General features: G+C 40.3%; 1 protein-coding gene across 1 annotated transcript; it reads left to right on the top strand.

Annotated features, from left to right (window-relative positions):
- Positions 1 to 313: 313 nt before the first annotated feature.
- LOC124268346 lies at positions 314 to 4,955 on the top strand. Its single transcript, XM_046703322.1, has 3 exons — positions 314 to 635; positions 1,121 to 1,259; positions 3,399 to 4,955. The coding sequence occupies exons 1-3, from the start codon at positions 396 to 398 to the stop codon at positions 4,886 to 4,888; spliced, it is 1,869 nt and encodes a 622-aa protein (XP_046559278.1). The 5' UTR covers positions 314 to 395; the 3' UTR covers positions 4,889 to 4,955.
- Positions 4,956 to 11,858: the final 6,903 nt, after the last annotated feature.

Below are 11,858 nucleotides of genomic sequence, written 5' to 3'. Positions count from 1 at the left end.
ATTTGTTTCTCTGTTTCTATGTTGTTTGCATGTAGTAACACCTATTTCAAGTAATGAGTCGATCCCATCATCGCCAAATCCATCTTTAAAGACATATGTGTAATTTCCGTCAGTATAGTCTCCGTAATCTATCGGTGTACTTGTAGTTTGTTTGGTTAGGGCCATGTTGGTGGGTGGGCGAAAATAGTGCATTACCGTAAACCATGTATATGTATAATCAGATATAGAATAGTCAGCCCTACTGACAAACCTGAATAACAGTTGACCCTGTGCAACTGAACACGCTCCAACAGTGTGGTGTAGCAAGGTCAGCGATACCTTATCAGCGGCAGACGTCTGAGCTATAAGTCTCTTCCAACTGAACGAGTGTTGGGAAATACTACATATCAGGGAAAATGGGATGGACGCCAGTTGTTTTCATTTTGAGTCTATCGATAACCAATGTATACAGTAACACGACTGTGACAATCTATCCTCAGTGGCTGGCAAAGGGAGGAAATGTTCGCTATGAACCTGACAGATGGAGCAAGCACAATGGTCTGGAACATGAATACCTGATACCAAGTTGTCGCAGTATTCGGACTGACAGCGGACGCTGGATGAATAGAGATATACATGATAATCTCTTTCTAGATGTGAGACTTTTGTTCCTATATATGCCTGTATGCAACATTTGCAGAACGAGATGTTGAATCAGATTTGCTGTATTATAACAATATAACCATTACATATTGTTTTGACTTTACATGCATAACATTATGTTCTTTTCATTGAATTTCCATTTATCCCTGTAAAACCATATCGCATTGATATATTGTTTAGATCTATATATTATTAATTGGAGTCATTGATCCATTGTTACTTGGATAGACATTTAACTGAAGGATGGATGCTGGTCATGTTTAGGTTGGTTATTTGGCAGGAATGTTCAGTGGTGTTTGAAATACATTGCTCAGATTTATTAGAATCTGTACGTGTATGTTGTTTGTGAATAAGTATCTATGGTATAATCATTCTTTTCGTATAAACACGATTAGAAATATCTACATTAGTATTTCCACACATGTAATTTTAGCAAATCGACAGTGACGATCATCCATCGAAATTGTTTATTTTGTAGTGGCCACAGGACCCTTACCGTAGTGGCTACCCAGACCCGAACTACCTGAAGAACGTCACCAAGCAACAGGAACTGTTCTCCACGTATCTTGCCAACATTAACAGTGGGTACAAGAACGAAATGATCATGGTGTCCACATGTAAGTGCATCCTGAAAACAAGAAATGTACTATATAGAACAAACTTTATGGAAAGTAGTTCCCAACTTCTAAAATGCCACTCAAAGATGATAAGAAATGTACTGGTGGTACATACAGTCCGTTTGAGTCAGAAACAGACCGATGAATTGCAAATTTGATCATTGTACAAAATTGCCACAGAAATATAAATAGTACACATGTTTAACATTTACTAATGCCCAACAGCTTTCTTATATTTGAAAATTTTCCGGACTCCACCCAAAAAATTGTTTAAGAAACTATCATTTTTGAAAACGCAAAAGTTGTTATCTGTCGCGGCGGGGTGAAACCTCAGAAACGGAACAGCCAGTCATGGTGGGGGACATCTCAAAATCTATTCCGGGAGACCTGTCGGTTCCTCGTCGTGCACGGGATACACATGCCTGATGAAAAATGAAGTTGAATGCTGACGTGAAACAGTTGATGATCAAAGTGTACGATTTTTTCCGTGCTGAAGCCGAAAGGGGCAGACCATTTTATGTCATTAATAAATTCCGTAAGCGGGCAGCAAAAGCTTTAGGAGTATCAGCAAGGGTACTGACAAATGTTCTGGAACACAAACATCGTGAGAGTGATGCGAAGCAGGTAGGGGTCGTGTCAAAATCACACAAATTAAAACATTTGGACAACTTTCAAAAGAACCTTGTAAGGCAGTCTATCAACAAGCTCTATTCTGAAAACAAATACATGTTGCTGAAATTTTTTAAAAATCATTTGAAGCAAGAACACAACCTCAGAGTATCAAAGTACACACTCTGGCGACTCTTACACTCTTTCGGGTATCGTTATAAGAAAATTTCGGGGGAGAATAGGTGAACGCCCTGATAGCGTTCGCTTGAGAAATAATTTTCTCTGGGTTATATAAAGAAGAAGCGCAGGGAAGGGTTCGAGCCAGTGTACTTGGACGACACCTGGGTCAATGCCTCGCACACTGCCAGCAGTCAGTGGGTACCCGATGGGGGTGATAAGGGGTCACGTAGAAAGCTGCCTCTAGGGAAAGGAGAGAGACTAATCATTCTCCATGTTGGTTGCTCCAGCAAAGGCTTTCTCCCAGGCTGCAACTTGGTATTCAGGGCAAAGTCCACAGATAACAGAGACTACCATTCCGAGATGAATGGTGCGGTTTTCCTCGATTGGGTTAAAAACAAGTTGGTACCAGCTCTACCAGAGAAGTCTTTTATCGTAATGGACAATGCCCCATACCACAGCGTACAGGACCCCGACAGTAAAGCCCCGACATCGAACAGTCGAAAAGCTGATATGATATCATGGCTCGACAAATTTCAGATCGCAAGGCCTTCAAAGGCAACGAAGCATCAGCTAATATGAGATCATAAAAACCCACAAAGGTGAACCTTTCTACAAAGTTGACAGTTACATAAAAAGTAAGGGTCATGATATTCTGCTACTTCCACCCTATCACTGTGACCTTAACCCCATTGAAATGATATGGGGTATTGTCAAAGGAGATATTGCCAGTTTAAACACAACTTTTAGATTACGTGACGTAGAGGTTTTGGTTAAGGAATCCCTTAACAAAATCACGACTGAAACTTGGCAAAACTGTGTCAACAAGGTAGCTAACGTCATTGAACAAGGTTACTGGTCTCGGGATGGCTTACAACAGGCAACTGTGGCACCACTTGTCATCCCTTTAAGTCGTGACTATGCCACTACGACGGACGAGGAACCGACAGGTCTCCCAGAATAGATTTTGAGATGTCCCCCGCCATGACTGGCTGTTCCGTTTCTGAGGTTTCACCCCGCCGCGACAGATAACAACTTTTGCGTTTTCAATGATGATAGTTTCTTAAACAACTTTTTTGGTGGAGTCCGGAAAATTTTCAAATATAAAAAAGCTGTTGGGTATTAGTAAATGATAAACATGTGTACTATTTATATTTCTGTGGCAATTTTGTACAATGATCAAATTTGCAATTCATCGGTCTGTTTCTGACTCAAACGGACTGCACATGTGATATAAATATAAGTGTCCGGGAGGTATCCATATCCGTTATTATAATTCGAGTACATTTCGACGAAAAGAAGAACGTCACTGCAACAGTATGTATCCATGTGTTGTTCATTCATATTTTTCAGCTCTTAATTGGCCCAACTGGATGAACCAGTCAGAACATCAAGGTCATTTCCCAAACAACATAGATGCTGCTGCAGAGTTCATTATGTTAATGGTGCAAGGAGTTTATGACTACACACAAGGTCAGATACCGCCCTACTTTGAAGTCGTCAATGAACCAGATGTTAAAGGGGACATCATGAATTTCACCACCACTGTTAGCGTCTATCATAAAGCAGTTGCTGAGAAACTCCATTCCAGATTTAACATCAAAGTGGCGGGTCCAACAATGACAGGGTATAATACAGACGTAGACAGAAATAACTTCTCCTTCTGGCCAAAACTGGTACAGTTTCTAGACATCGCATTAGATGAGTTAGATGTATTTTCCTTTCATTCATACAACTCACTAGTTGTTTCGGGGAAAACTCATAAATTCACTGGAAATAATGAAGCCCGTTTGGTAGCATTTGTCGACCTCCTTGAAAGCTATGTCCATCGAAAGAAAGGAAAATCTATTCCCATCATTATCAGTGAATATGGTCGCGGGAAAGTAGAAGGTATTAGCAAAGATGCTCCATCGGGTATAGTCGATTTTTCAACAATATATTGCATCAATGGCCACCGATTCACCCAACTTGGTCTCAGAGAATACATTGATAGAACAGTGGTGTTTTTGTTATCTAACGAGCAACGTCCAGGACATGACAGTCTCAACTTTTCACTTTTCACCCAGCAAGGGAATGCCACACGTTTGGTCGACGTTTTCAAGTTTTGGTACAATTTCACGTCAGAGTACTCCTTCATCAGAACCTCCAGCCAATCGGACGGACAAGAACGAACTGTGTCACCGCTAGCAATGGCCAGTCCTTTGAAGAATGAAACCGTCATTCTCCTTCACAGCTATTCACAACAGTCACAAACCGTTAAGCTAATTTTCCAAGACGACTGGATCACACCGACCACGGGCGAAGCTACTTGTATCACCATCAAGGACAACTGGTACCCGGTCATGACCTTCAACGAACCCATTGACATCGGGAAAACTCAAGGAATGGTTGAACTTCCTCCTGAAGCAACATGTCGCTTTACATTCAAGATCCCGTCAGACCAACAACCTAAAGTCACTCTCAATGAAACGACATATTACGGAACAGATGTAATTATACCTATCAAGGACAACATCGCTGTTACAACCATATCACTTCCGGTTTGCGAAATCCAAAGCGCGAATCTGCGAGTTTCAACCAGTTGGCTCACTACTGAAACCAACGATGTGAAATCTGTCACCCTCAACAACCAAACTCTTGACTCCTTCTTCAAGCTGTATGACTCAGATAGACACAACAGTGACATGTATACCAACATGGACGTTTGGGAGTTTGAGATCCCTCCTAACTTGTTGAACTCTACTTCTATCCAGGTCCAGGTTAACTTCTCCAACCAGGAGAATGGTTATGTGACTTCGGTAGCTCTTGTCGCTGCCAGACTTGTCCCATCCGACATAAAATGATAAGATACTGAAATAACATTGCATTGATTTGATTAAAGAGAACATGACTGTGATAAAGTATCATGCATATTAGTTGTTCATGTAAATATGTTAATAGTAATGTATTGGTAGGCAGGTGCTTGCCAGCTATAGACCAATGTTTATGCTAGTTAACTGTTAAACTCCTACAGCGTTTGAGTACAAATTGGATAATGTTTTGGGGGAATGGTGTTTCCTTATGACCTGAAGATGCTTTTGGACACTTATTTACAACACTGACACGTGCCACAGGACAGATAATGAACACATTATGTATTCTTAAGGACGACTTGATAATCTTCCATCAGTTCTCTCCCAGCACATTATAAAGTGATGATTCTTGCATGTTGTCACAACTAGATGAAATATCCGAGCATAACGAAGTGGTAAATGAGATGAGATTAAATATACAGCTAACTCACTGATTTCCCCACGGTTAACGTTGAACCACATTTCACCTCGCCATTCCGCACTGCTAGCCATTTTCTTTATATTTTGATCCGTTATGTGAAAGTTACAGCTTGTCACTTTATGTTGAAGCACATCGTGGATACAGGCATTTAAACATTTATATTTCACATGTTGAAAATGACAAAGCTTTGTTAGTCTACAATTAACACTCTACAGTCACAATACTGTGAGAAAAACATGTCGTACGATATCGTAAAGGGTCAAGGGTGTGTAGTTCACGTAGGTATATTGCCAGTTGTACACAATGGCAGTTACTTACGTAAATAGTGTCAAATTGGATATTCAAACATTTTCTGCATAAATACTGATGACCTAGAATTTCGAACGGTCAGTCCAAGAATCTGACAAATTACTCTCTCTCACATCTTCCAATCTCATGATGCAATCTATAAGTCGTATTTCTCCTGGTTTCGTGACGGTACATATTGAAAGGTTGGAATTTTGTTGTTAGAAACTATTCGTTATTCCCCATATATAACCGTGATATATTCCCTGCACCAATATTGGAACGTTATGTCAGCAGCCTTTTCAACATCCAAGCTATTGTCCTAGTTATGAAACATTATATCCCTAATAAATACCGTCTCATAGATACCGTATGGATGTGGCATCCCTATATAGTGGAATAGCATCGCAAGTCTAGCACTTGAGATGGCTGCCTTGAAGTGCCAGAAAGAATGGATCAAGACTGCAGTTCTACAACAAGGATGGTTTGATGTAACATGCCATTGTAGAATGCAGGTATACTCATACCTAAGGTACTTTATTTGGACCTTTAAAAATGTTAACTTTTTTAAAAATAAGTCGAAAGTTACGATTTGAACCTGAGATGATCTCCAAGCAAGCGTGTGTGTCAAGTGACAACGTCCCACTTGATCTGTTTCTTAATGCATATTATTAATAGGTACTAACGTTTATTCATTTAATAAAGAATAACAATAGGTTGAGAGATAGCTGACCTAGAATATAGACTGGTTCCGAGCCATGTGATCATGACTTTAGTTGGAATCGTCTGATGTTACCATAACGATAGGTAATGATTGTGGAAACACGCATATTAACGATACACATATACTGAGGTGTTGATTCAGCCTTGGGCAACGAAAGAGCATTGATTCAAAGGTACTTTTGGGAAATCGTTTTCGTGAGTATATACACACATTTTCTTTCCTTCTGTGTATATATGTCATGATGTACAAGGGTTTCCATGATTAATCAATCTGTTGGCAAAGTGAGCGAAAGAACTTCGTCTAGCAGTACTAGAGGCTCTTATGTCTACTAGAACTCTGAATCACAGCTATTTTCTATGCAAGTGGATTTCTATTATCATGATTGGAGTTTTTTGAAACTGGTAATTAAAGTTGTGGGGATGTATTGAAAAGTGTAATAATCTTTCATCTAAGAGTGTTCAGAAATTATCGAGGTCACGATTATTTAGCATTTGAAAATCAATGTACTCAATTGAAATGAATGACGAAATGGGATTACCCATTCTAATGGATAGCCCAGTTACTGTAATCTCCAAAATCAAATCATTAAATTGTTAATTTTACATATCACAGAAGATGAAGTGAACACTGTTTCTTTTCACACTGAGTCTACCAACTGGCAGTGTTTCGAGCAACACAACTGTGACGATCTACCCCGAGTGGCTGGCGCAGGGACGTAGTGCTCGCTACGACAGTAACAGATGGAACAAGCATAATGGTCTGGATGAAGAGCCCCTTATCCCAAGATGTCGAAGCATTCGGACTGACAGTGGGTGCTGGATTAATGGAGATCTCAACGACCGTCTCTTCCAAGATGTGAGAGCAGGTTACGATTATAAATATCTGAAAAAACTAACGCATTCGCTACGACAGCAATGGGTGGAACAAGAACAATTCTCTTGATAAAAAAGCCCTCATTCCCAACTGTCGGAGCATTCGAACTGACAGCGAGCGTTGCATAAACATAGATCTTAACGATCGTCTCATTGAAAATGTGTGATCAGCGAATGACTAATATCAAACATTCCAAATGGAAACTGACACTGTCTTTGTTGCCCTCAAAATTTATTGATGACTTCACATTGTTATTCTATACGTTTTGTTGCTGCCAGTCACATTACCAGTTATTTAAATCGACAAAATTACATATCATCACATTTGGCAAATATTTTTAAGAATGAACGATTGTTTTGAATTTACTAAAACCCTTGAATTATCTTGACAGACTTTACTGTGACGAAAGTTAACAGAACTCTATAGTAAAACAGTCTTAACAACCGCTATTGTTCGCAGTGGCCAGAGGACCCAAACCGTATTGGCTACCCTGACCCGAACTACCTGAAGAACGTCACCAAGCAACAGGAACTGTTCTCACAGTACCTTGCTAACATTAACAGTGGTTACCAGAACGACATGATCATGATGTCGAAAGGTAAGATTGGCCTGTGACCTCTAACGCACTGGTGCAATGTGAGATGGACATAAGTGGCCCATTTGTCTGACTGCAGATAACTAAATGGACAGGGTTGCTTCCCATGGGGACTCCAGAAACCGATTGTGATTCTAGGTTTCCCAGCACCATACTTCTGTCACTTCTATCTTTCCTTCCCTATACTGACACCCGTGACTTAATTGGAATACAGTTAAAAGCGGCTGTATTGTCAATTCCCTCACTCAAACATTAGAGCATGTTGAAGATGAATTGACACTATAATTACAGTCGTTGTGAGGAAGAATTGCTGCAAGGATCTTGAGTGTCGTTTCTGGAATAAAGACACATTAACAACAATATTGTAGGTCAGTATTCGTAATGTATGATTCAATAGTTTATGTAAGACTGTCAGAGAAATGGTCTTTCTGACGCAAGTTATATTTAACTCTGATGTAATCTACCGACCATATGACTACTTAGAGGATGAAAACGTACACAAAACAAATGTGAAATATGTGAAAATGAAATGGAAAATATTTAAACAGCCAAAATGATGCAACCATGTACTCATAAATATACCAAACAGATGGAATGAGTGAGTGAGTATAGTTTGACGCTGCTTTTAGCAACACTCCAGCAATATCACGGCAGGGGAATGGACTTCACAAGACAGATGGAAAATAAGAAGGATATTTTGATGATTTTGTTCCACGGCGTTATTATAGACGACAAATACTAAGGGCTAAGGGGTGTTTGTGATCTAGACGATTGTATTTCATTCCTTGCATATGTTTTCGTCCATGCAGGTAGCGAAGGCACTGTAAGTCCCCATGGTCCCTAGTAAGGTGATTGACCTTCAGTTGCTGGTGACCTATAGCCTGGTTTTATATTGTGTTGTCTTCCTAAATATAATAGTTTTAGATTTACATGCTAGTTTTAGACACCATCTGGGATATTTTACAGTCCGTCGATGACTAAACATTTAACAACTTGTGTTTATTGTGTATGCAAAACACTATATGGCTGAAATATTGCCTTGGTGACGTTAAATTTTAACTCACTCACTCACTTGAATATGTTTTGAATATTTTACCAACAAATTGGTTATTGTAACCTTTGTTATTGTTTTCCTTTCATGTCATCCACAGGTGTTTCTTATCCAAGTTGGATAAACAAGTCCGAACATAAGGGTCAGTTCCCCAACAACATCGACGCTGCTGCAGACTTCATGATGTTGATGATGCAGGGAATTTATGATTACACCAAAGGAGAGATCCCACCATACTTCGAGCCCATAAATGAACCGGACTCTCAAGGTGACATCTTGAATTTCACAGCTGTTGCCCTATTCCACAAAGCAGTAGCGGAGAAGCTCCATGCAAGGTTTAACATAAAGGTTGCTGGCCCCACACTTGACGGAGAAACGGAGTTTGCTGACAAAGACAACTTTTTGTACTGGAAAAAGGTGGCGCATTTCATGGACATCACCCTAGACTATTTAGATGTGTTTTCCTTCCATTCCAACAACACATTGATTGTTTCGGGGAAAGCTCACAATCTAACTGGAATGAATGAAGCCCGTCTGGTAGCATTTGTCGATCTTGTTGAAAATTATGCTTATCTCAAGAAAGGGGAAAATTATACCACTAGTTATCAGTGAAAATGGTCGCGATATTGTGATCGGGATTGACAAATTTGCTCCGTCTGGAATAGTAGATTTTGCAACAATATACCACTCCAATGCCCACAGATTTACCCAGTTAAGTCTCAGGGAATACATTGACAGAGCAGTGGTGTTTCTGTTAGCCAACGAAAAATATCCAGGCCATGATAGTCACTTTTCACCCTTGAAGGAAACGCTACACGTTTGGTCGACGTTTTCGAGTTTTGGTACAATTTTACCTCAGACTACTATTTCGTCAGAGCTACTAGTCAATACAATGGACAGGAAAGAACGGTGTCGCCATTGGCAATGGCAAGTCCCTTGTATAACGAAACAGTTATTCTTTTGCACAGCTATTCCCAGAAATCACAGAATGTCAAGCTAGATTTTAAAAAACAACTGGATCAAACCAACAACAGGAGAAGCTACCTGCATCACGATCAAGGACCACTGGTATCCAGTCATCACCTTCAATGAACCCTTCGACATCGGAAAGACCCAAGGAATGGTTGAACTTCCTCCAGAAGCAGCATGTCAGTTTAAATTCAAGACCCCATCTGAAAAATTACCTTCAATGACTATCAATGAAACCACATACTACGGAGCTGATATGTTTATACAGATCAAGGAGAACATTCCAGAGACAACGATATCACTACCAGATGAAGAATTCCACATTGCACGATTGAGAATTTCTGTCAGTCGCCCTGTTAATGTTACAAACAATCTGTCTTCTGTCACGTTTAACCTCTCGCCTCTCTATGCCAGCTATAAACTATATGATTCCGACACGTTTTGGGTGGACACTTATTGGGAAGTGTGGGAAGTTGTTGTTCCGACCTATTTGCTTGCCACCACGTATAACCTGGTCCGAGTTTATTACTCCAATATCGAGGCGGAAGGATTCATTTCGTCAGTAGCCCTCATCACAGGGAAGCTAGTGCCCTCAGACATAAGATAAGAAACTTTATTCTGAAATGTAGTATCCCTAGTTGACATTGTAAATAAAGCAACAATATATGATATGTTATTAAGATATGTTTGCTTCTTTACTAATTTTGTAAATATATTTGTTCTACTGTTGGAAGTTCATCAGACCCGATCAATTGTTGTTCTGTTAATCCCGTGTCAGAGTTGAATCTATCGAAGAAAATATAATGGTTCAATTGCAAAGTATGCGTGAATATTTCTTTGATGATTATGTGTTTATTTACCATTTATATAGTACTAACTTGTATTATCTAAAATGTAATATATCGTGTATAAATGTTGTCCACAATCGGGACTGATCAGCTCTTCAACCAATAATACAGCCAGTGACTTATACAATTTCTATTCATTTCATGAACACTGCCTTACCCTAGCCTCACCTCACCCCACTCGAGTGTGTCACGTTTTAACCACTAGGCTACTCCACCGCCCCCGCTAATACATGAGGTCATCACTGACTTTCATTTAGCACTCATATCCTTTTCACTGCTAGTTTCAATGTTAAGGACTTTGGAACCTGTTCATGCTGATGTTCAATACTGTGAGAAATTATCATGATAATTTACTTCACAAACGCATCAGAACGTTGAGAGGTTCAGGGACGTTAAGTTATGAGCCGAAATATATACTGAGTCAATAAAGAATTTTTCTCTGATGATACATCTATGTATCCGAAATGGGATCCCTATCTATCGACTCTAGAAAAACTTTAGCAAAACCCACTCAAACCCATCCATTCGTCGTGCAAATGACGTTAGTGCCAAATCAGGTTTTGCACGTGCAGTCGATCACGTGATCTTCGCATCGAAGTTTTCTTCATATGCACGTGTTTGCATTGGCCTCAAGAATTGAAAAAACACTTTAAACCACAGTTCTAACGGTACTTGAAATGCCACGATTGTCAAATGTGCAACGTGAACGTGCCGTTGGCATGTTGCAAGCGGGAAGATCAGTTATTGACGTCGCAAGAGCAATGGGATGCAGCCGTCGTACTGTGTATGACTTGCGAGGTCGTCTACAACAAACTGGCACCACTTCTGATCGCCCAAAGGTCGGGTCGTCCACGTGTGACGTCACGAGCAGAAGACAAATCAAATCGTCCTACGTCACCTACGTGACAGATTTCTGCCGGCTACACGAACCAGGCTGAGATGTTTAGAGGTCGACTGTCCTCACAGGCCATTCGAAATCGGTTGCGGGCTGCCAATCTCCATTCTCGACGTCCATATCGTGGGCCAATATGGACGCCATTTCATCAATGTCAACGTCTGCTGTGGGCCCAACTTCACCTCCGATGGACCCAGAGAGACTGGAATCGAGTCGTCTTTAGCGAAGAATCAAGGTTTACCCTCAGATTCGCGGACGGCAGGCATAGAGTCTGGAGACGACGTCGTGAACGGTATGCCC

The sequence above is a fragment of the Haliotis rubra genome, unplaced genomic scaffold (assembly GCF_003918875.1).
Source record: "Haliotis rubra isolate DU_JTF1 unplaced genomic scaffold, ASM391887v1 Scf1371, whole genome shotgun sequence".
NCBI classification, from domain to species: Eukaryota; Metazoa; Mollusca; class Gastropoda; order Lepetellida; family Haliotidae; genus Haliotis; species Haliotis rubra.
Note: the sequence above shows the minus strand (reverse complement) of the source record. Positions and strands in the feature narration are given on the sequence as shown.